This window comes from Pongo pygmaeus, chromosome 6 (genome assembly GCF_028885625.2).
Source record: "Pongo pygmaeus isolate AG05252 chromosome 6, NHGRI_mPonPyg2-v2.0_pri, whole genome shotgun sequence".
In the NCBI taxonomy this organism is placed as follows: domain Eukaryota; kingdom Metazoa; phylum Chordata; class Mammalia; order Primates; family Hominidae; genus Pongo; species Pongo pygmaeus.
This window is the reverse complement of record NC_072379.2, coordinates 140,538,346-140,564,855: the sequence shown is the minus strand read 5'-3', so window position 1 is coordinate 140,564,855 and position 26,510 is coordinate 140,538,346. Positions and strand designations below refer to the sequence as shown.

At 36.0% G+C, this 26,510-nt stretch overlaps 1 protein-coding gene across 2 annotated transcripts in view; it reads right to left on the bottom strand.

Moving 5' to 3' along the window:
* Positions 1–26,510, bottom strand: part of AGK (acylglycerol kinase) — a 103,129-nt gene that overhangs the window by 28,638 nt on the left and 47,981 nt on the right. For both annotated transcript variants that reach the window (XM_054493758.2, XM_063667905.1), the window contains exons 5-9: positions 24,620–24,695; positions 14,570–14,662; positions 11,672–11,704; positions 10,294–10,388; positions 4,109–4,178 (exon numbers count right to left, since the gene is read on the bottom strand). In XM_054493758.2, coding sequence (XP_054349733.1) covers positions 4,109–4,178; positions 10,294–10,388; positions 11,672–11,704; positions 14,570–14,662; positions 24,620–24,695 — 367 coding nt within the window. The remainder of the gene's footprint in view (positions 1–4,108; positions 4,179–10,293; positions 10,389–11,671; positions 11,705–14,569; positions 14,663–24,619; positions 24,696–26,510) is intronic.

Here is a 26,510-nt window from a genome sequence, read left to right as displayed (position 1 = left end):
AGGAAAGTACAAAGAACATTGTCCCACCCTAAAAATGAGAAAAAGCCAGATAATCTACAAAATCATAACTTTAAAAAAGCTCATCAGAGAGCTAAGATTGCAAGATGACCAAGTAACCTGAATTCAAAAAAAGACAAGCTACTCTAATAGTGATGAGATATGAGAACAGTTTCACCTTTGGCAGGGCATGAGAGGAAGAGGTGGCCACCATACACACAGATGAAAATCACTGTCCTAAGTATTTTATATTTATTTATATTTATTAACTCTTTTAATATTCAAAACAACCATATGAGGTAGATGAATTACTTGTTGACCAAAGGTCATCAATAGATGAACTACAGCCTGGGCAACAAAGTGAGACCCTATCTATACTAAAAAACTTTGTAAAAAATTAGGCATGGTGGTATGGGCCTGTAGTCCCAGCTACTTAGGAGGCTGAAGCAGGAAGATCCCTTGGGCCCAGGAGTTTGAGGTTGCAATGAGCTATGATTGTGCCACTGCACTCCAGCCTCGGTGACAGAGTGAGAGCCTGTCCAAAAAAAATAAATAAATAAAATAAAGGAACTAAAAATAGCATTTCAATTATACTGAGAGGAGATAGAGAGCAATTCTTATATACCTCACAGATGTTGCAGGTTCAGTTCCAGACCACTGCAATAAAGTGAGTATCACAATAAAATGAGTCACAAAAACTTTTTGGTTTTCCAGTGCATAGAAAATTTATGTTTATATTATACTATAGTCTATTGAGTGTGCAATAGCATTATGTCAAAAAAAGTATGCACCTTAACTTAAAAAAAATGCTAACATTAAATGCTAAATTAAAAAATGCTAACAATTATCTGAGCCTTCAGGGAGTCATAATCTTTGCTGTAGAGTATCTTGCCTCCATGCTGATAGCTGCTGACTGATCAGGGTGGTGGTTCCTGAAGGCTGGGGTGGATATGACAATTTCTTAAAATAAGACAGCAATGAAGTTTGCAATATCTATTGACTTATCCTTTCATGAATTTATCTGTAGCATGTATGCAGTTTGATAGAATGTGACCTATAGCAGAAATTCTCTCAAAGTTGGAGTCAGTCTTCTCAATCCCTGCCAATGCTTTGTCAACTAAGTTTATGTAATGTCTTAAATCCTTTTTTTGTCATTTCAACAAGGTTCATGGCATCCTCACCAGGATTACATTCCATGTCAAGAAATCACTTTCTTTGCTCATCCATAAGAAACAACTCTTCATCCATTCAAATTTTATAAGATTGCAGCATTTCAATCACATCTTCAGGTTCCACTTCTAATTCCAGTTCTCTTGTTATTTCTACTACATCTGCAGTTCCTTCCTCCACTGAAATCTTGAACCCCTTAAAGTCATCCATGAGGGTTGGAATCAACTTCTTCCAAACTTCTGTTAACATTGTTATTTTGACCTCCTCCCATGAATCATGAATGTTCTTAATGGCATCTAGAATGGTGAATTGTTTCCAGAAGGTTTTCAATTTACTTTGCCCAGATCCATCAGAGGAATCACTATCTATGACAGCTGGGACTACAGGCCCACACCACCATGCCTGTCTAATTTTTTTACAAAGTTTTTTTGTATAGATGGGGTCTCACTTTGTTGCCAAGACTGTAGTTCATCTATTGATGACCTTTGGTCCACAATTTATTTATTAAATAATAAAACTTGAAAGTTGAAATTATTCCTTGATCTGTGGGATGCAGGATGAATGTCTGTTAGCAGGCAAGAAAACATTAATCTCCTTGTACATATCTATCAGGACTCTCGGGTGGTCAGGTGCATTGTTAATAAGCAGTAATATTTTGATAGGAATTGTTTTTTCTGAGCAGTGGGTCTCAACAGTGGGCTTAAAATATTCAGTAAACTATGCTGTAAACAGATGTTTTGTCACCCAGGATTTGTTTTTCCAGTTATACAGCACAAGCAGAGTAGATGTAGCATAATTTTTAAAAGTCCTAGGACTTTTGGAATGGTAAACGAGCACTGGCTTGAACTTAAAGTCACCAGCTGCAGTAGTTTTTAACATGAGAGTCAGCCTGTCCCAAACTTTGAAGCCAGGCATTGACTTCCCATCTCTAGCTATGAAAGTCTGAGATGGCACATTCTTCCAATAAAAGGCTGTTTTGTCTATACAGAAAATCTGTTGTTTAGTACGGGTACATCCGTCAATGATCTTAGCTAGATCTTCTGGATAACTTGCAGCACCTTCTCCATCAGCTAATTGCTGCTCCACCTTGCACTTTATGTTAGGAGGAGGGCTTCTTTCCTTAAACCTCATGAACCAACCTCTGTTAGGTTCAAACGTTTCTTCTGCAGCCTCTTCACTTCTCTTAGCCTTCATAAAATTGAAGAGAGTTAGGGCCTTGCCCTGGATTAGGATGTGGCTTAAGGGAATGTTGTGGCTGATTTGGTCTTCTATCCAGACCACTAAAACTTTCTCCTTATCAGCAACATGGCTGCTTCACTTTCTTTTCTATTTCTTTTATTTATTTATTTTTTTGAGAAAAAGTTTTGCTCTTGTTGCCCAGGCTGGAGTGCAATGGTGCGATCTCGGTTCACCACAACCTCTGCCTCCCGGGGTTCAAGTGATCTCCTGCCTCAGCCTCCCAAGTACCTGAGATTACAGGCATGTGCCACCACACCCAGTAATTTTGTATTTTTAGTAGAGATGGGGTTTCTCCATGTTGGTCAGGCTGGTCTCAAACTCCCGACGTCAAGTGATCCACCCACCTCGGCCTCCCAAACTGCTGGGATTACAGGTGTGAGCCACTGCACCGGGCCACACTTTCTTATCATTCATATGCTCACTGTAGTAGCACATTTAAGTTCCCTCAAGAACTTTTCCTTTGCATTCACAACTTGGCTGTATGGCATAAGGCCTAGTTTTCAGCCTATCTCAACTTTTAACATGCCTTTCTCACTAAGCATACCTATTTCTAGCTTTTTTTCTTTTTTTAAAAAATGCCCAGATAATTTTTGTATTTTTAGGAGAGATGGTGTTTCGCCATGTTGGCCAGGCTGGTCTTGAACTCCTGACCTCAAGTGATCCACCTGCCTGGACCTCCCAAAGTGCTGGAATTACAGGCATGAGCCACCGCACCTGGCCTCATCTCTAGCTTTTGATTTAAAGTGAGAGACAGGTGTCTCTTCTTTATATGAACACTTAGAGGCCAAGTAGGGTTATTAATTGGCCTAATTTCAATATTGTTGTGTCACAGGGAACAGAGAAAGGTAGGGAAATGGCTGGTTGGTGGAGCAGTCAACACACACATTTAATTAAGTTTGCCATTTTATGTGGGCACAATTCATGGTGCCCCAATTACTATAGTAACATCAAAGATCACTGATAATAAATAGATCACCATAACAATATAGTAATGATGAAAAAGTTTGAGGTATTGTGAGGATTACCAAAATGTGACAAATAGTCATGAAGTGAACACATGCTGTTGGAAAAATGACACTGGTAGACTTGCTTGGGGCAGGGTTTTCACAGACGTTCAATTTGTAAAAAGCACAATATCTGTGAAATGCAATCAGGCGAAGTGTAATAAAATGAGGTATGCCTGTATAACAAAGAGGTCAAAGATGAGGTCTAAAACCGATAAATCAAAAAGTAGTTAAAATTAGCCAGTTGTGGAGCTGGGTGCCTGTAATTTCAGCTACTTGGGAGGCTGAGGCAGGAGAATCGCTTAAACCCAGGAAGCAGAGGCTGCAGTGGACTGAGATTGTGCCACTGCACTCCAGCCTGGGTGACAGACCAAGACTCCTTCTCAAAAAAAAAAAAAAAAAAAAAAGTAGTTAAGTGTACTTAACACTACTGAACTGTATACTTAAAAATGACTACAATGGTAAATATTATGTTTTTAGCCACATTTTTAAAATAGGAGCAAAAGCACATTAATTAGTGATAACAACTAGAATTAACAGGTAAAATTATTTCCTCTGGGTACTAATACTTGGGGTAGGAATTGAAGAGCAACTATTGTTTTCATTATAACCTCATTTGAACTGCTACATTTTACTTTCTTTAACATGTAAGCGAGTATTACTTTCACAATTTTTCAATATGTGATGAAAAGATTTACCTTGATCTGCAAGACATCAAGTGGAACTGTCTCTCCTTTCACAATGGCAAGTGTGGCATCAGTAATATGTCTAAAAAAGAAAAGGACATTATCATATTATGAAAAATAGGCAACATCTCCCCCACCACACTGCCACATGCACTCACGCACAAACACACACACGCATATTCTCCCTCATTCTCTCTCTCTCTCTCTCTCTCTTCCCCTCCCTCCCTGTCTCCTGCCAAAGTACTAGTAGTTTATAGGGACTTAAATAGAAAGCTTTGGCAAGGAGAAGTTCATACAAGGCACTGATCATTTATTCATTTAACATTTACTGAGTCTCCACATTGTGCCTGATTCCTATTTACCATTGGAAAATATGATACTTAAATAACTTTTTTTATTCATTGTAAGAAATGCAGGGATTTCCAAAAACAATATTTATTCTTGCTCTAACAGCCAGAAGGGTAACTAAAGGGCAGAATTTGTTATAGTTATCTTAGCAAAATATAATCCAGAACCTGAGACATATTTCTCTTATTTTCCAGGACTACTAGGATGCGCTTCATTTTAATTGCTGATTCTTTTGAACACAGACCGTTCTTATCTACATTCTGAGAGTCATTTGGAAAGTCTATAGGTTAAAAAAAGTATCATCAAAAGGCATGTACTATTGACATCCATGTAGCATGTGAAGGGAGGGGAAGCAATGATTAGGTTCCATGATTAAGCCTCAGGCTTTAATGAGCCTGTCTCTGGACTTTGAACTTCACAAATGTTTCTCAGTTTTTTCTCTTCCCTTAGGTGAACAGAATGGCTAGAGTGGGCTGGAATTGGTTTTTTCCCTTCTTCCACATGCAAGGCTGGAGCTGACTAGAATTAAGTATTTCCCTTCCCCAGTTAAACCTTGAAAATACTCTAGCAGGTTGGGCTCTGTTTAACTTGTTTCTCCTGAGGACAGGCCTTGTTAAGAAGAACAGAATACTGTGGCATATTTCAAAATAGTTCCTTTTCCCCACCAGTGCCAGAAGTATAAGGCGATTTTTGTCTGATATTTATTGTGAGCTCCTGGAGGCATATCTCACAATATTGTGGGGGACTCCTTATGACTGGATCCCAGTAGACTGGGACTCCTCTCAGAGCTGATCGCACTGAGCCTCAGCAATTTATCAATTACAGGTCAGGTTTTCCTACCCTGGCACTGGTTTCCAAAGTGGTTTCCAGTGTGTGTCTTCGTTAAGTCAAAATCCCCTGTGTTCCCCTGTTTCTCTAGTCTTGGGGGCAGCAGTTTGCCCTATGTCCTACCTTCTCCTTCAGATACAAGAAGAGTTGCTGACTTTTCAGGTTGTTCAGCTTTTTATTTATTGTTAGGACAGAGTGACAACTTCCAAGCTCCTTACATGTGGAACTGGAAACTGGAAGTGTAACTTCTTTTTTAAAGTTAGATTTACTGGGGTATGATGTATACACAGTAAAATTCATACTTTTAGGTACACTGTTTTACAAGTTTTGACAAATGCTGCAGTCATATAACTACCACCATGATAAAATATATATAACATTTTCAACATCCCAAAAAGTTCCTTCATAACCCTCTGTAGCCAACCCACTCCCTGCACCTTCAGCTCCTGACAATTACTGTTTTCTGTGTCTAGAGTTTTGCCTTTCCCAGAATGTCATAAAATAGAATCGAAAAATATGGAGCCTTTCCAGTTCAGCTTTTTTCTCTTAGCATGAGCTTGAAATTCATCTACACTATTGTTTATGAATGGATGTATCAATAGACTATCCATATTCCACTGTATGGATGTACTGGAATTTGTTTATCCATTCACCAGTTGATGGACATTGGCATTGTTCCCAGTTTTTGGCAGTTAGGAATAAAGCTACTATAAATATTCATGTATAGGTTTTTGTACAGACATATACCTTCATTTCTTTTGAATAAGTACCTATAAGTGTGATTGCTGCTTATATGGTAGGTATATGTTTAATTTTACAAGAAACTGCCAAACCATTTTCTAATGTGGCTACCATTTCGTATTTGCACCAATGATATCCAAGAGTTTCAGTTGCTGCATTTATTTGACGGGTTTTTGTTTGCTTTTTTTTTCTTGTTTATGCTGTCCTAATAGATGCATAGTGGCATCTCATGGTAGATTTAATTTGCATTTCTCTAATGACTAAAGATTTTCTTCTAGAAGCTTTACAGTTTTAGGTTTTCTATATAGGTTTACAATCAATTTTATGCTAAATTTTAGACATAGTGTGAGGTATGGGTTGAAGTTTACTTTTTGTATATGTTCAACTGTTCCAATACTGTTTGTTGAAAAAAAACTGTCTTTTTTATTATACATTGAATGGCTTTGGTGCCCTTGTTGAAAAATCAATTGTCTATATGTGGTGGGTCTAATTCTGGACTCTTTCTTCTACTGATTTATGTCTCTTGTTTTGCCAACACCACACTGTTTTGATCACTGTAGCTTTAGAGTAAGTATTGGAATTAGATAGGGTAAATCCTTAAACTTTGTTCTTTTTCAAAATTATTTTGATTATTCTACTTCCTTTATTTTTCTATATAAATTTTAGAATCAATTTTTCAATTTCTACAAAAAGCCTTCTGAAACAGTGATTGGGATTGTATTGAATTTATAGATCAGTTTTGGAAAGAATGACATCTCAGTACTAAGCCTCACAATCCATGAACACAGAAGTATCTCTATTTACTTAGGTCTTCTTGATTTCTCTCTTCACTGATTTGTAGTTTCCATCATATAAATCTTACACATATTTTGTTGGATTTATCTGTATGTATTTCATGTTTTTGTAAAGGTATATCAGTGTTAGTGTCCTATTGCCTCTATTGTTACATAGCTATATTTTGGAAAAATAAATATGGTAATTATTATTAATAAAATAATTATTTTGTCTGGAGTTTAAGTACAACTACAAGTAGAAGTCATTTAGAAAGTACTTTAATTTCCATTCAAAAAAGGGCAGTTCCTAACCAAACAGGGCGCCTCCTAATCTATTCTGCTATGTGCAGAACTGGTTGATACTGTGAATTTCACAGAAATTGTTGCCATCCTATGGTAACTGATTTGAATGACTACAAAACATTCTTTCCTTTTTTAAACAAACAAACAAAAAAAACTTTTCTAGGTGAAGTAGTTAGCAATAGAATAGAGGCTTATCTGTTTTGATTTATATTTAATTATAGAATCTAGACTCAGTAATTGTAGTCAACCTATTTATTTACTGTTTGTCCCCCCAAATGAATTTTTAATAAATATGAATGAAGTCCACTTTACTAGGCATAATTGCACTTACCTAACTAGACCTACTTTAGCTTTTTAACAGTCTTCTGAAGTAGGTACTACTAGTGTGCATTTGATAAACGCATGTAAGAGAAATTGAGGTTCAGAGAGATTGAATGAAATTACCAAGAGGACAGAGCCAGCATGTCACAAAATGAAATTTGTCTCCAAAGATGTGGTAACTTAACCTGTGAGGCTGCTTTGGAGTTATCAAATGGATATCAGTGGATTCCTAAAGAAAAAATCCACATCTAAAATCTGGGTGCTCTACAGGCCTCCACATCAATGTGCTCAGGACTAAATGTAAACACCTAAGGAATCAAATCCACCTAAACCAGTGTTTCTAACAAAGTTAGGTACAACTTAAGATACTTTAAAATCCCAAGATATACACATTAACTCAAATGCTTGGATTAAACTCTAGCTGAAACTATTATACTTTCTCATGTTTCTCTATCAACTCATTTTTACACCATTTTTTTCTCTCCAATATAGATGCTACTTGGGAAGTAGGCAGCAGTTTGGAATATGAGTTTCAGTTTAGGAGAAAGCAAGCAGCACGCTCACAAGTTTAAGTTAATTTGATATGAATATATTAATTCTGAAAAAAGCTATCAGAAAGGATCCTAAAGCACTGTACTTATTCTGAACAGTATTTAACACACTGAGAAATTTAGTAAATGCCTTTGAGAGGCTGACCTTAAAAAAAAAAATTGTTGTAACTCATAAAGTCTTTTTATATTAAATTTTTTTCCTAAATTGCTTGGCAGAAGACAGCTCAAATTGCAACCTATAATTTATCATTCTCCTGCCAATAACTAAAAGTTCTAAATAAAGCAGCACTGTAGCATGGAATAGCACTTTTCAGATTATTTACTTGCAACATTCCAAATTCAAAATTCTTTTTTCCTCTGTAGTAACTATGGTACAACAAATCTTGACAGCAGTGCAAAAAGCAAAGCCTTGTTCTTTTTAAATAGCCTTAGGCTTCTGACATTTTATGAGGCCTACAGAACTCTGAACTCAGGACAGACTTCCTTGATTACCTAAGAGCCCTGGGGCATGCTTATAAATTAAGTTTTATAAATTTTTAAATTATAAATAGCAGCAGCAACAACAGTAGTTTAACTACGAGGGAAAATCAGTTCCCCCAAACTGAAGACTCTCTCAGACCCTGGGGGTTGCCACACTCTGTGTAAATTAGCTTTTGGACAGGCAAGGGGTCTCCAAGGAAAATGGTCTACCCTTGGATCAATGACATATGCTATTTGGAATACTAGCTAAAGCAATTCAAAAAATCTACACTGACACAAGGAGAAGACAAGCTCTCCAATGTAACCAACACCTGAATCAGACAGGATTCATCTTGGAAAAGCAAAAATATGAGCAATTAACTGTCATTATCTACTGCCCCTCAGAAATTCTAAACCGAGAATAAAAAGTATGGCCAACTGACTTTTGGAGGCCGAGGTGGGTGGATCACGAGGTCAGGAGATCGAGACCATCCTGGCTAACACAGTGAAACCCCATCTGTACTAAAAATACAAAACATTAGCCGGGTGTCGTGGCAGGCGCCTGTAGTCCCAGCTACTCGGAGGCTGAGGCAAGAGAATGGCGTGAACCTGGGAGACGGAGCTCGCAGTGAGCTGAGTTCGCGCCACTGCACTCCAGCCTGGGCTACAGAGCGAGACTCCGTCTCAAAAAAAAAAAAAAAAAAAAAAAAAGGATGGCCAACTGAAATGGCCTCTCCTGTAGTTAGGCCCTTAGGATGGCTAATGAATAGCTGAATAATCCCCATTATATTAAGGTTTGAAATATGAAAGAAGTTTGAAGGAAGATCTGACATATATATATGTGTGTATGCCTAGTGTTTTGAAAACTGGACTAAGATGCTTATTAACATATAGAACAGTTAAAAGAGATACAATTGACTCCTAAAATTACAATAGCAAAAATAAATTCACAAAATCCAGCCTAATCAAAGAATTCCAAAGCAGAAAAAAAAACCCTTAACCAAAACAGAAAATCACTTGGGTATTATTTATTCCAGAAGATTATAACCAGAAAAATCATGAGAAAATTTTCATTAAATCATGCAACAAATATTTATTTATTGACTTCCTCCAATGTGTCACAAAGCTTACGTTAACCATCAGGCAACTGATCTCTCAGCTATCTCTCCATTTATTTGGGTCTTCTTGACAACTATTTGCTCAAAATGATGTTATTAATCACTGTCAAAGCTCAGATTCAAGATTCCTATCTTCTTGAAAGAGCAGAGCTTTGTTTACATAATGCCTTTAAGCAAAACAGAACAATAATACCAACAACTTGCTTGACTCCCGAAAACACTGTGAGACTCACAGCAATTTAATTTAGATGTCAGAGCTACACTGCTTTCCCTGTCTACTTTGTCTACCACTTTAAGTATTCCCAAAAGGATGTGGCTATATTTACTTGTTTTAGCTATTTTTAATATCAAGATAATGAAGCCAGGCTACTAGTTCAGTCTTCACAAGGGACTTGTTATTTGTCATTGCATATACTTAAAGCAAACAAATGATCAGCACAAATCTGTCTTCACTAAATAATCTTACAATGTACAAGCACAAAAACGGTTTGGGTCAGGGATATTATCTTCATAACTGACAAAAGGACATCAAGTATTCACCTCCCTACCTGACCTGGAGACTTATTATAAGAGACCCACAGCCAAGTTGGGAAACTTCCCAATGAACTGAAAGGTTGAACTCTGATCTAGGTCCTCCTCTTAATTATTTAAAGTTTCAGGTTATCAAAACTCAAGAAAGTTATAGCATACATATAAATTTTTCATTCCCAGGCTCGCTCACCCACAAATGCTAATTCCCCACATTGACAACCTACTGGACTTTGTTTCCACTTTCGGCAAAGAGGGTATGACTCAAACTACTGGTCTCTCCCAGTGGGATAAATCCAATGGGAATCTTACTGAAGGTAGCCTGGGGGGAAAAAAGAAGAGGAAAGTTGTATTGTTATGATCAGAAAATTAGGCTTAATGGAGAAGCACAGGTGTGTCCACCATGACAAATAACTGACCCTGTATCTGCCTCCCCATCTCCTTTCCACATCCTTAGACTAGTAATCAAATAAAGCTAGGTGGGTAATTTCTAAAACAAGGCAGTCAATGAAAACAAAATGACTCAGAATTTGGAAAAAATATTTTAGTACTCATTAATGACAACTGTTTGAAAGAAATTTGGTTAAGATAATGAGGGTTTTGAAGATAATAGATCAATGCACTAGGGCAACAGAGACTGTATTACATTGTCACACTATTTGATAAAGTTGCAGATAAAATTCAACTAAAAATGTCTACCATTTATACAGTGACCAACGACAGGTGAAGGTGCTTTATAAACTATCTTAAGTACAAATAAGGCAAAGAAGTTCAAGTAATAGATGGTACTGGCATAGCAGTTAACTTAATTAAATGCCACACATACAATAGATACTGTAAGGTTCAAAACAATTCTGAACACAATGTACTATTACCAAAGGGACTGAGAAGGATCTTCTAGCTATTGTAGAAAAGTGCATAAAATAATGTTACAAAAACACCCATGTGCCCACAACCTATATTTAACAAATGTTAACATTTACCTTTTTGCTTCATATGCTTCAAGAAATAAAATGACAGAGATACAATGAAAGTCCCTTCTAAAACTATTCTCCTCTCTCCCTTCCCAGGAGACCCTTATCCTGAGGTTTGTGTGATTCCTTTTCATCCACATTATTATTCTTTTGCTATGTATCTAAGCATCCATTAACAATACATAGTATTGTTCTCTGAATTTTAAAACATTGTAGAAATGCATAACATAACTGGGCAACCTGCTTTTTTTTTTTGTTTCAAAACTTTTGAGATTTAGCCATGTAGATATTTGTACATTTAGTTCATTCATTTTTACTGTTAGATGATTCCCACTATATGAATATGCCACAATTTCTTTATGAAAAAGTTCTTTGAAAAAAAGATTCCATAACAAAATTTTAAATAACTATTGTCAGAGTTATTGGATACCATCAATTACCAAACCAGAAAAGTCCCCATGTGTTAATATACGTGTTCTATGACATGGGTAGCAGTATTTTCTTTTCTAAAATTCAAGAAAGCACAAATTGTACCCGTTTTAAAATATAAAATGGAAAAAAAAGTAAAAGAAAAGCAATAAAAAAGAACAGAAAAATAAAAGTTAAAATGCAATTACTCTTTAATGCTCACCTCATCTGTTCGTCGAAGAACACCAGTAACAACCTACAAATGTAATAACAAAACATTGTTATAAATAATATGTATTTCCTTTACAACAAAAGAATTGGATTCAATTTTCATAGACCATAAACTTACTCCTGTTTTCTTCTTAGAAGCTCTGTTAAAAGATGCATTGGATCTTAAAACATGTAGTATTCTCCAATACAATCAGAGCTAAATTAGATTTTATTTTTGACCTAGGATCAACAATACAATAAAGGCTAAGATAAAATAATTATAAAAACTCCAAGTCATATTAGTAAAAATATGTTTTAAGTTCTATAAAATGGGTATAAATATGATGTACACATCAATTATACAGAAAACCCTAGTTTACTACTATAAAGTACACATATAGGAAAAAAGCACTTTGCTACACTCAGAGAGTGTGCACTTAACAAATCGTTCTTATTGACAAATATGAAGAAGTATAGTATTCTGTAAAAACTGTGAAAAATACCTAAATAAAAAAATTTTCTCATAATTCCACCATGCCAGATAACCAACTATTACTATTTTGTTTTTCTTTTGCAATGGAGTCTCGCTCTGTCACCCAGGCTGGAGTGCGATGGCATGATCTCGGCTCACTGCAACCTCTGCTTCCCGGGTTCAAGCAATTCTCCTGCCTCAGCCTCCCAAGTAGTTGGGATTACAAGCGCCCACCACCATGCCCAGCTAATTTTTGTATTTTTAGTAGAGACGGCGTTTCGCCATGTTGGTCAGGCTGGTTTCAAACTCTGGACCTCAGGTGATCCGCCCACCTTGGCCTCTCAAAGTGCTGGGATTACAGGCATGAGCCACCACACCCGGCCCCAGATAACCAATTATTAATCACTTGTTTATATTTGATATATTTCCCTCCAATACTTTTTCTAATCAGTGCACATTTTTATATGACTGTAATTATACCAAATACACAATTTCTTTAAAAACATTTTGTAAAGTAAAACCTGACCCAGGTCTCCTCCCTTCATCTTCTCCTGCCTCACTGAATTTCAGGAATAAATGGGGCTGTTGAGAGGTCTACTTCCTTCTTTGTAGGCATGCTATCAATATTCTTCACACTTCATTAAAAAGCCATAAAAACAATTACATCATCATTAGCACAGCCTTTTTAAAAGAAGCTTACTAACGCTCACGTAATGACTAAGTCAAACATAGGACAGTACCCTGCTGTTAGCTTCTGATCCCTGAACACTGGTAAAACCAACCAATGGGGACAACAGGCAATCAGAAATGAGGTATGAATATGAATTATAGTATACAGGATTGAATAATTAAGCAGTGCGTGGGATCACCTGCACTGGGCTCTTTAGGGGTTTCCAAAATATAATGAATACACTACTCTGCTGCTAGAAAAGAAGAGTACTTGCAGGGTAACATACTTACTGCCCTTAATGGACCAAAGTAGGCATTAAGGGTATCTTTATTAATAAATTTTATGTTTTAAAAGTAGTTTTAGGTTCACAGCAAAACTGAGAGGAATACAGAGATTTCCCATGTCCCTCTGGCCCCCTATATGTGAACCTTCCGCCCATTATCAACATCCTTCACCAGAGTGGCACATTTGTTACAATTGATAAACCTACATTGACACATTATTATCATCACCCAAAGTCCATCGTTTACATTAGGGTTCCCTCTTGGTGTTGTACATCTATGGGTTTCCACAAATGTATAACACTTATACATTTGTGTATAACAAATACACACACAAAAAAAATTTGTGTTAAACAAATTTGTGTATAACACAAATGTATTCACCCTTACAGTATCATAATGAATAGTTTCACTGCCCTACCAATCCTCTGTGCTCTGCCTATTCATCCCTCTCTTCAACATCTGGTAACCTCTGACGTTTTTCACTGCCTCCATAGTTTTGCCTTCTCCAGATATCAAATTGTTGGAATCACACAGTATGTAGTCTTTTCAGACTATCCTCTTTCACTTAGTAACATACATTTAGGTTTCCTCCACGTCTTTTCATGGCTTGATAGCCCACTTCTTTTTAGTGCTGAATAATACCTATTGTCTGAATATATCTCACTTTACTTATTCATTCACCTACTAAAGGACATCTTGGTTGCTTCCAAGATTTGGCAATTATGAATAATGCTGCTACATGTGCAACTGTGTGGACACAGGATTTCAACTCCTTTGGTAAATACCAAGGAGCATGATTGCTGAATTGTATGTTAACAGTGTGTTCAGTTTTGTAAGAAAACACCCAGCTGTTCCAAAGTGGCTATACCATTTTGCATTCCTACCAACAATGAGAGTTCCTGTTGCTCCACATCCTTGCCAGCATTTGATATTGTCAGTGTTCTGAAATTTTGGCCGTTCTAATAGGTGCATAGTGGTATCTCATTGAGAACATGCAATATTAAAACAAAAGCAGATGCATGTATCTTAACGTATACCTCTTCCTATTAATGTAGTATATTATTATATGTAATGGAAATGACATGAGAATGGATAGCTGAATATCTATTTGTTTATTTTATAAGAAACATACCTGCTGATGGAAACTATGATTCCATTACAAACAGGGCTACTTCATAAGAGTCTTCAAAATATAACAAGATTATCCCATCCACCACCATTTTTTCTTCTGTTATATTCAATATTGTCAAACTTAAATATGATAATACAAAAATCTTTCTATGTGCTGGGTAGAGGGTTTACAAAGAGCAATGAAATGGAAGTGCATGAGAAAAATTTAAAGCTATACTAGCTTTAGAGAGCAACAATCCTAAAATAATGAATTAAAATAAAAAATTTCTTTAAATTACAACATACCATTGCTCTAGGATTTAATTTCCATTTTTCTCACCTTCAAAATAGCTTCAAAGAGAAAAACAGTCATACCTCCTGCAGTGTCCCATCTCCTCCTGCAACAATGATTACATCTGTGTTTTCCATCAGTTCCAGGAGTTTCTTGGCTTGTCCCTCATAATCTGTCTGAAATACCAAGGAAGCCTTTGGTGAGTTTATCAACCTACAGCCACAAGGTTAAAGGTTTAAAAATGTGGGATATCTTCTTTAAAGTTTTACATTGACTGTCTTTGTAAATTTTACATAACTGATAGACATGAAAAAAATAGCTATCAAAGCAATTATGTATAGTTGTTACAGTTTCACACTTTTAGAGCCAGAGGGACCTCAGAAACCATCTAGTCACCTCCATACTTTGAAAATAAAATTCAAACCCAATAATTTGTCTCTTACACAGCTAGCTAGTCAAAGGCATCATTTCCAGTCCAGTGCAGATTCTATTACATCCTTTATAGGAAGTCAAGTGTACACGCAAATAGGGAGAAGCAGATGTAATGACAAGAGCACAGATGTCGGAGCCCAAGAGACCTGGATTAAATCTCAACTCTGCTATTCTTTAGCTGAGTGACCTTAAATTCTATGGATCTTAATTTCCTCATCACTGAAATTATGTGTGTTGAGTGAGGGAATAATGATAGCTTTTCTGTAAAACAGTTGTAAAGCAGTATGTAAAGCAACTGGTAAGGTAACTGTTCATAACTGGTATTGCACTAAATAAAAGGAGGTTATTATTGTTTTGTTATGACCATACATAAAGAAATACAGGTATGATTCAAAGTAGTCACAAAACAATGCCTAAGACTTACCATTTTTATTGATACCATTTGATTTCAGATACATACATAGACTTAAATGAACCATTTAAGCCACCAATAATATGTATACTTCTAAAACCAAACACTAAATTTCAATAGACATAATGCAACTAATATTAAAATAGGAAACACTCCCTCCAATTGATATCACACTATACATACTAATAGACAAAAATTAAATGTCTGGATTTCAGATGGGCTTAAGCACCTATGGCATAATAAAAATATATATATATCTGGGCCAGGCGCGGTGGCTCACGCCTGTAATCCCAGCACTTCGGGAGGCCAAGGCAGGTGGATCACGAGGTCAGGAGATCAAGACCAGCCTGGCCAACGTGGTGAAACCCCATCTCTACTAAAAATACAAAAATTAGCCAGGCATGGTGATGCACGCCTGTAATCCTAGCTACTCAGGAGGCTGAGGCAGGAGAATCGCTTGAACCTGGGAGGTAGAGGTTGCAGTGAACTGAGATCGCACCACTGCACTCCAGCCTGGGCGACAGAGTGAGACTCTGTCTCAGGAAAAAAACAAACAAAAAAAACAAACAAAAAAAAACCATACATACGTGTGTGTGTGTGTATATATATATATATATATCTGGTCTCTGTCCTTGGTTCCTGGCACAGAGTTCCTAAAACCCCTGGAATTTCCTGAGTGATAAAAATGTCTGTTGTTATTCATAGCAAGACCCTCTCAATCTTGCCAGTTTGTGCTAATGAGGTGATTGGTGGGCCCCTGAATAGCTTCAAGATGGGAGCTGGTCACCAGAAGGACCAGCAAGGTGATTAGAGGGTTGGAACTTTTAGCCCCATCCCTAACCTCCAGGGAGGAGCAAGGGGCCTGAGATTGAGTTTACTCACCAATGGCCAATGATTTAATTGATCATGCCTGCTTAAAGGAACCTTCCTAAGCAATGGAGTGTGGGAAGCTTCCAGGCTGGAAGCAAATACCTCAACATTGAAGTGTTGAGAGGAGGCATACCTACAGAGGGCATAGAAGCTCTATGCCAATCCCTCTGCCCCCATACCTCGCCCTATGTATCTTTCCATTTGTTGTTCCTGAGTAGTATCCTTTATAATATACTGGTAAACTAAGTAAAGTGCTTTCCTGAGTTTGAGTTACCGAACCTGAGGAGGGGGTTGGGAGAACCCTGGATTTGTAGTTGGCAGGTCAGAAGAACAGGTGACCATTTCCCCAGGATGTGAGACTGGCGCCTGAAGTGTGGACAGTCTTGTGAAACTTAGCCCTTAACCCCTTGGAGTCTGTACTAACTCCAGGCGTTGGTGTCAGAATTGAATTGAATCGAATTGAATTGAATTGTTGGACATCCAACTAGTGCGAGAAAAGACTCCAGCATCTGAGCCAGTAAGTCCTATATGACATTAATTCACAGTGAACACAGAGGAAAAAGGAAGCCTCCTTAAAATACCACCATCTAATTTTAGGATGAATAGTTCCACTTTTATTCTAAAAATAAAATTATGGGCTTTATAGTTACATATTCGCAAATATTTGACTTTTAAAAAAATGTATGTATGTCAATCCTGATGAAAAGGATGGTTCATGAACACCCGGAAATAAGTGATCATGAGGAATTAGCCTGTGTTCTCACTAAGGCCAAGTGATTTCATACTGTCCTCATTTCCTTCTTTGACAGATTAGCTACATCAGTAGATCTTGGAAATTAGACAGACACATTACATCAGGTCTTTAGCAAGACACCTGGCAGGTCACTTGATGATATCCCTGTGGACAAGGTGAAGAAATGTGGAAACAACATGCTAGAAAACAAGTAAGTGGATGAGCTACCAACTGAATATCTATGTCCAAAATGTGATGCTCATTGGAATGATGTCAACTTGCTGGAAGATTCCTAGGACATTTCATTAAGGGTCCCCCTTCAGCCTTTTCTTAGGCAATACTTTGTCAACAATGGAAGTGAAAGGTAATTTACTAGATACATAAATGATACAAAGCTGACATTTGCCCCTCCTTACTTCTCTAACCTCATCCTCTCTTACTCTCACCCTTTGCTCATTTCACTCCAAATACACTGGCCTCTTTACCATGCTTCAAATATGTCAAATACACACATGCCTCAGGGCCTTTGGACATGCAGTATCACAGCTCGTGATACTGTGATACTTCTTCCTCAAGCATCTACATGACTAACTCATTTCCTTTGGGTGTCTGTTCAAAGCTCATCTTGTCAGACCCACCTTCCTTGACCATCTGCAGTAAAATAACACCCCTATTAGCCTTTGTCTCCTTACCCTGCTTAATCTTTCTTCTTAGCACTCATCGCCATCTGACGAATTACACATTTATTGACATATTTGTTTCTCACCTGCATTCTTGCTTTCAAACCTTGAAATGAAGCTCTTTAAGGACAGATAGGGAATTTATTTTCTTAAGACTATATCCCCAATACCTAGAACAAGGCTTAGCTCATAGTGGGCACTAAATAAATATTTGTAAAAACAAATTAATAAATGTGAAAAGGTATATGAATAAAAGAATAAAAATTTTAAAAGATCTTGACAGATTTGACAGACCATAATTTCAAAGATTAATAGAGATAATATTAATATATTTGAGGCTCTGATCTTAGAAAAAAAATCCCAAATGCACTAAAAGAGGAAGGATAAAAAAGTGGCCTAACAGTTGCCCCCTCCCAGAAAAAAAATCTAGACACTAACCTTATACTTTTCAAAAAAGCTAACTCAAAATGGATCATAGGCCTAAAGGTAAAATAACACAGGAGGGAATTTAAGTGATATTGGGGTTGGTGATGAGTTTTTAGATACGTCACCAAAAGCAAGATCCATGAAAGAAAAAAAAAACTGATAAATTAAAATTCAGTAAAATTTAAAACTTCTGCTCTATGAAAAACACTATTATAAGGATAAAAAGACAAGCCACAGCCTGAGAAAGAATATATGCAAAATGCGTAGCAAACACCTTGCATCTAAAATATATAAATAACTCTTAAAACTCAACAAAAAGAAACCAGCCCAATTAAAAGGGCAAAGATCTGAACAGACACCTCACCAAAGATCTACAGATGGATAATAAGCATATGGAAATACACTCAACATTATATGTCATTAGGGAATTGCAAATTAAAACAATGAGATTTCATTACACATTTATTTCAGTGGCTAAAATCCAAAACACTGACAATAGCAAAGACTGACGAGGATATGGAACAACAGGAACTCTAGTTCACTGGTGGTAATAATACAAAATGGTACAGCCACTTTGAATGGCAGTTTCCGATAAAACCAAACATAGTCTTACCATATTATCCAGCAAAAGCACTCCTAGGCATTTACCCAAATGACTAGAAAACTTATTTATGTCCACCCGAGAACCTGCACACTAATGTTTATAGCAATTTTATTCATAGTTGCTAAAATGGAAGTGACCAAGATGTACTTCAGTAGGTGAATGGATAAACTGTAGCACATTCAGACAATAGACTATTGCTCAGCAAAGAAATGAGCTAACAAGCCATGAAAACACAATGGAGAAACCTAAAATGCATATTGCTAAGTGAAAGAAGCCAATCTGAAAAGACTACATACTGTATGATTCCAACTATATGACATTTTAAAAATAGCAAAGTATGGTGACAGTAAAAACAGCTGTGGAGGGAAGAATGAATAGGTACAGCAGAAGAACAGAGAGGATTTTTAGGGCAGTGAAATTAATCTGTCTGATAATATAATGGTGAACACAATGCATTATGCATTTGTCAAAACCCATAGAACTGTGCAACACAAATGCAAATGAAAACTATGCAAATGAAAAGAGCAAATGCAAATGAAAACTATGGACTTGAGTTAATAATAATGCATCAATAATGGCTCATCAATTGTAGGAAATGTATAACACTAACACAAGATGTTAATAATACAGGAAATTGTGGGCAGGGCAGAGAAGGAGTATAGGTTTTCTGTGATTTCTCTTGAATTCTTCCTTAAACCTAAAACTGCTCTAAAAAATAAAGTCTACTTTTTTATAAAGTGGCCTGATGGTACATAGCAAACAAGATAATGAGTCCAATATGACTCAAAATATGACATATCGACAACAACAAAAGACTCTGAGCTTGAGCTGTTTGAAAGAATAGTATACAGAACAAGAGACTTGGTGGTCTTGCTTTACTCTTCCTTAAATAGCCCATACCTCATTTCTGGGCACTACTGGAGAATATCTAAGAGAACAATCAGGAATGTGACAGATTTGAAACCATTACCCCTGGACAGAAACTGGAAATGTTTAAACCACAGAAGGCTCAAGGGAGCATCAGGATAACATTCTTGATTATTCCAAAGACTATTTTGCAGAAGAAAGATTAGGCTTGTTTCACATGAACCCATGGGATAGAACCAAGCCTGAAGTCAATGATTCTCAATCCAACTACACATTATAATCACCTGGGAATGAATAAACAAATGAACAAGTGAATGAATGAATGAAATTATTTTGTAAATACAGACAGACTCCACTCCACATTAGTTATATCTAGGGAGTGTGACCTGGGTACAACTTATATTTTTAAACATTTCCAGGTAATTTGATAATTCAGCCAGAGTTGAAAACCACTGACCTATGTGTAAAAACTCTTGGGAAACAGATTTCTTCTCAAAATTAGGAAGAATATTCTAATAGTGCTATCCTAAGATGAAATAGGTTGTCTTGGAGGTTTCATGTCAAATGGGAGACAAAGCCTAAGGTAGAAAGCATATGCCTTAGAGTCGACAGACCTGGGTTTAAATGAGCTCTGTCACTACTAATTGTATAACTAAGCAGGTTTCTAGATGTTTGTATCTTCAATTTCCTCATTCACAAAATAAAGATGATAACACTCAACTTCACTGAGCTTTATGTGACTTAAATAAAATCAGCTATGTGAAGTGCTACAATTCTATTTCTAAAAGAATGGTAGGCTAGGTACCCTACCATTGAAAATTAAAGCTACTGAGTAAAATAATGAAAACATCTTTGATGCATCAATAAACGAGAATAAAGTAAGGAACACTAAATATAAAACTAGCACCTACGCAGTAAATGTTTTGAGGGCATCTAGTAAACCAGGTAGATCTGAATGTTGGTTTTCAAAGTTTCATCAGGTTCTAGGAAAAGCAAACAAAAATCCCAGGACCTGCTCAAGATTAGTGAATCTAGTACAGAACCACATCCCACTATAAACCAGGACCCAAAAGACTGCATGTGCAGTTTAGAGAGAATAAAAACAAGGTTGACTCACTCATACTCCTAGACGATTCCCAGGGCACTGCAAATAAACCTTCGTGTTCTGAAATTTGGTGCTAAATGAAGGGATAAACATCTTCCCTGAGAATCCACAACTTTAGGCTAGTCCTTACATAAGTAACTGAAATGCGTGCTACCTGGATAATCTGAAAAATCTCAAGCTAAAAATTTAATTTAAAGAATTCACAGGACTGTCATACATATATTATGCATTGAGAAAGACATAACATTTTGTGGTACTTCCACTAAACTACATAATCTGAGTCTAATTATAACAAAACAGTAGATAAACCCAAACTGAAGGACGTTCTTAAAAAAAAAAAAATTAAGGAATTTTTTAAAGTTGCCTAAACAAATACCACAACTAAATACAACATGTGATCCCAGATTGGATGCAGAACAAGAAAAAGTGTTTTTTCTTTTGTTATAAATGACATTCACGGAACAATTGGAGGCCGAGGCAGGCAGATCACGAGGTCAAGAGATTGAGACCATCTTGGCCAACATGGTGAAACCTTGTCTCTATTAAAAATACAAAAATTAGCTGGGTGTGGTGGCGCACACCTGTAATCCCAGCTACTCAGGAGGCTGAGGCAGGAGAATCGCTTGAACCCAGGAGGCGGGAGGTGCAGTGAGATGAGATCGTGCCACTGCACTCCAGCCTGGTGACAGAGTGAGAGTCCGTCTCAAAAAAAAAAAAAATTCTACAAGATAATAGTACATCAATGTTAATTTCTTGATTTTGATAACTGTTCTTGCAGTTATATAACAGAGTGCCCTTGTTTTTAGGATATAGATATTTAGAGATAAATATCTGAAACTTACTCTCAAACAAGCCAGAAAATAATATGTGTGTGTGTGTGTGTGTGTGTGTGTGTGTATATACATATATATATATATATATATATACACATTCATACATATACACACACATACACGTAAAGAGAGAGCATGTGTAAACATGGTAAAATGTTAATACAGTATTTGAGGAGTTTGGGTAAATGATATGGGAATTTGTATATTCCTGTACATTTTTTTTATAAGTTTGAGATTATTTCAAAATAAAAGCTAATCCAAAAGAAAGAAAATAAACCCTGTAAAGAGTAGTGGTTTCTACTGAGGCATAAAAAGTAAACATTAGTATTTCTATTTATTTTTTAATCTCATCCTTTTAAATGTCTATTTTCTGTATATGTAATGTACATATTAGTACTTGCATATAATTGATAAGTATCTTAAATTGGAAAAAATCACAAATACATGAGTCACAGGACATTTGATAGTATAAGATGGGGTTAGATAGTGTAAGATGATAAAAGAGAATCACTACTTTTGCTAAGTATGAAAATGGCACTGTAGATAAATATAAAAGTATTCTTATTTGTTTAAAAATATTTAGGGATAAAATTAGAGGATATCTGTAACTGACTTCAGGGAACCGAGCTACCATGTGAAGATACGTAGTGGAGACAACATGAGCCAGGGGACAGCCAGCATCAACTTGGAGACATGTGAGTAAAACCATCGAAGACCACCCTTCCTCAGCCACGCCACTATGAGCCCAGGCGAGACTGCTGATCAATGGAATCATAAGCAGAAATACAGTGAGGCCGTTTGTTCTGTAGCAATAGATAACTGGTATAGAATGTAGGAATGAATTAAACAGTCAAGTCAAAAGATGAGAAAATGGGCTTTACAATATCCTGCTTTCATGCTTTTATCAACAATACATCTAAAATCTCAGGAGAGAAAAAAGATGAAAATAAAGGGATATAAAAATTATACCAGGCAAAAACTAAAAATAAGCAAGCTAGTATAAATTACCAATAATACTAGATAAGATAGACTATCACAAAAGGCAGTATTTGTGCTAAAAATAGTCATTCTATGACAGGGTCAAAATGTAAGAAAAATGAAATAATCTGAAACTTTAGTGCATCTAATAAGTCTCAAAATACAAAATGCAAAAATGGACAAATCTATGTAGTGAAATAGACAAATCCACAATTATAGTGGGAGATTTCTAACACCCCCTCTTGATAATTTATATAGTTAAAACAGAAGAAAAATCAGTAAAGACATAGAAGATTTGAACCCACACAATTAACAGACTTGACTTAATGAACATATATAGAACATAGTGCCCAATAATTGATATATACTATTTTTAGGCATAGATACAACATTTATGAAAACTGAGCACATGTTAGACCATAAAACAAATTTCAACAAACTTTAAAATATTAGAATTTTATAGACTACATTTTTTGGCCAAAATGCAATTAAGTCTGAAATCATTAACAAAGACAATCAGAAAAACTTTAGATTTGGAAATTCAGAAACACACAGATCAAGAAAAATCACAAGGAAAATTTGAAAATATTTAAAAATAAATAATAAAAATATTATGCATCAAAAAGTATAGGATGCAGCTGAAGCAGTAGAATGGATCTATAGCTTAAATACATACAATAAGAAAGAAAGGTAAAAATGAAATAAGCAATGAAGTTAAAATGTCAGAAAAAGCACAGCAGAAAAAATTTTTTTAAAAAGTAGAATGAATGAAACAATAAAAAAAGATCAGAAATGAAAGAAACATATAAATGAGAGGATCAATAAGCCAAAAAACGGTTCTTGGCAAGGGCTAAATTGACAAACCTCTCACAAGACTACTGAGGGGAAAAAGAGAGGGTACCAATAAACAATATTGAGAATGAAAATGAGACATTACATATGCTATAGAAATTTAAAGGTTACATAGAACATATTATGAACAACCTGATGTCAATTAATTTGAAAATTTAGATGAAACAAATTCCTTGAAGAATTTACCTTACAAAAATTAAGTCAAGAATAAAACCTGAGTACTTCTAGAACTGTTAAAGAAATTTAATGTACAAAGAAAATTAAAAAAAGATAAAAAAGGCTGGGCATGGTAACTTACACCTATAATCCCAGTGCTTTGGGAAGCCAAGGCAGGGGGATCGCTTGAGTCCAGGAGTTTGAGACCAGCCTTGGCAACATAGTGAGATCCTGTCTCTACATACACATACACACACACACACACACACACACACACAAGAAAATCTCCCCTCAAGGAAAGCTCCAGATCCAGATGGTTTTACCTGTGAGTTTCACCAATCACTGAAGAAACAAACATCAGTCTCACATAACCATACTAGGGTCTCTCATATCTGCCACATCACAGGTACTCAAACATATGTTAGTTTTCTTCCCCTTTCTCCTATCCCCAGGGGCAAACAACTGGAAAATCATGACAGAAAAGTTGGAAAAGAGGGTTCAACATTGCATGGTAAACTAGACTAAATGATCCTTTTTAACTTCTATGATTTCCTGGAAGTGTACAATATTAGAAGTTGGTCAACAGACTTATAACCACAGTAAGAGTGGTTTTCACTATATACACACGTATGTACTTACCCATACTTACACGTATGTACATATATCTCATTTAAAATTCAACAAGTAGAGTTCTGCATCTTTGAAATAGTACAATTCCTTGTAATTTATGCTTGCCTCCTTTTCTTCTTAACTATATCTCACAAATTCTAAAGCTTTACCATTTAAAATTCTTCACCAAAGATAATTCCTTACCAGAGAGAAAATCGTTTACCTGTTTGTGGAACTACTAAGAAATTAAATTACTCAAACTTGAAGGTTGTGTATTTTCAGGAAAAGAATTCTTACAGCTATAACAACTTTCATCTTCCAAGAGATGTAATTCCACATCCTATCTCTCAGATGAAAGGTATCAAGTTCTCCAAGCCTCCATCCAATCCTATTCTGAAAATGAAAAGCTGACACTATTTGGAAAAAAACAAAACTACATTTATTAATTGTCAGAACAGGATACAACATTAATTTCTTTGCTCTTGTGACAAGCAATTTTTGCTAAGAGGCCAAAAGAAGAGGTTGTTATAAGAGGCAGCTGTTTGGGTGAAATAAACATTCAGGAGCCATTCTTACCTTAACAATAGTCACATCCATGCCGCATAAATGTAAAATCGGGGCAGCATTTTTTTCAAATAGAGTCCTGGCTTTTCTGTAAACAAAGGAAAAAATACAAACATTTTAACACAGGTTATCAAGAGGAAGAACAAAAAGCCTTACAGTCTTCTTCAGGGCAGAATAAGAAAGACTATACAATACGGGCTTCCTTTATTTGTTCAAGTACAGAAAGTTTAACAAGTAATGAGTTAATATGAATGGAAAAATAGAACCTTAAACTCTGGGGCCTTTGAGAATTTGCCGTTTATCTAATGCAATAAGCTCTTATCCATTTGGGAGGCTTATAGTTCACACTGTAGTTCCTCTATGGGAAGAACGAACACTAGATATGGTTCCATTCAGGCAACAATGCTTGATTCACTCAAGTATTCATTGAGCACCTACTGTGTGACAGACACAGGTGGAGGAGCTAGGAATACAACATGACAAAGCAGACAAAACTATTAATTCACCAGAAGCTTGTCTGAAACTCCCAGGCACAGTCATGCCCTCTCTGTGCTCCTCTAGTACCTTATACACACCTCTGCTCGTGACTTTCACACTGTATGGTGATTAGAGACTTCCAAGACTATTGTCAGGACTAGACTGGAAGCTTTCCAAAAATAAATACCAAATCTTATTAATCCTTGAATCCCCTGACCTCTAGGATTATGTATGGCATACTTAGAAAGTACTTACTAAGTATCTGATGAATTAATGCACAAATGAATGAATAAACCTGCCCCAAATGTAGAAATGTAAATTCTGAGGAAAAGGAAACAACACGATGTCTTATAAGAAGAGAAAAAACAGCCTTCGAAGAGTTTGCATATTTCAAAAGTATTATGCATATCATTCTGACAGTGAACTCTTGTCCAATTCAGGTCAGAATTCAAAAACACAGTCTAGGAATCTAGGGATCCAGAAGTTGCAAAACAATCTCTTCCACCAATGGCACAGTCTCAAAGTCAAACTAATGTTAAAACATACCAATTAGTTGACCTGTCTTTTACTCAAATATTTCAACTATTACATAAGGAGAAAAAAAATCCAGTACTTTCAATCAATGTCAAACACCTAATTTTTATATCCACATTTACTCAGTCCTCTTTCTTATTTTTAAACTAAGGATGTATCCTTTGACCTTAAGGATACTTTATACAAGAATTTAAGGATATTTTATAGAACAGACATTTTATATTTAGCTACAAAGGCAGCTAATGAGGAACACGTATGGTTATGCACAGGCCAAACTCAATATTCTTTAAACTAAAAAGAACCACCAAATGGCATAGAGAACACAAATCATTTCTTATTATGAATTAAAATAGAAATTGAGAGGCTTGCACAAAGTTTCTTAAGAACCATCCAAAAGAATATCTCAAACCAAGGGCCTGAGTGTATTATAAGCAAATTAAATATTTTCTACCTTTCTACTGCTCTGAATTATTATTAGAATGAACATAAAAGGGTAAATGACAATTTCTCCTTTCCAGCTCACCATTTCTGGGGGCTTAACCCAACATTAAAGCACTGAGCTAGTGATACCGCAAACAATTCTCCTTCCAGGGTTGCTTTCACTACTAGATTGACAGGAAGCGATCAGTTGGAAGTGGATCAGATCTATTTCCTGAAAGCAAAATTCTGAAGAAGTCTCAATCTGCCATATCAATCACAACAAATCTGTAACCTCCTCTGAGTTTGCTTAAGAAATCAGGTTAGAATATCTGGGTCTTTATTTACATTTTTATATGATGTTATAAGTTCAGAAAACCTCTAAAATGAAGGTGAAGACTTTTTTCCTTCTAATGTTCTACATAAAAGATTGAAAAACAAGTGTTACTAGTAAGAAATAAATTATTTATTACAT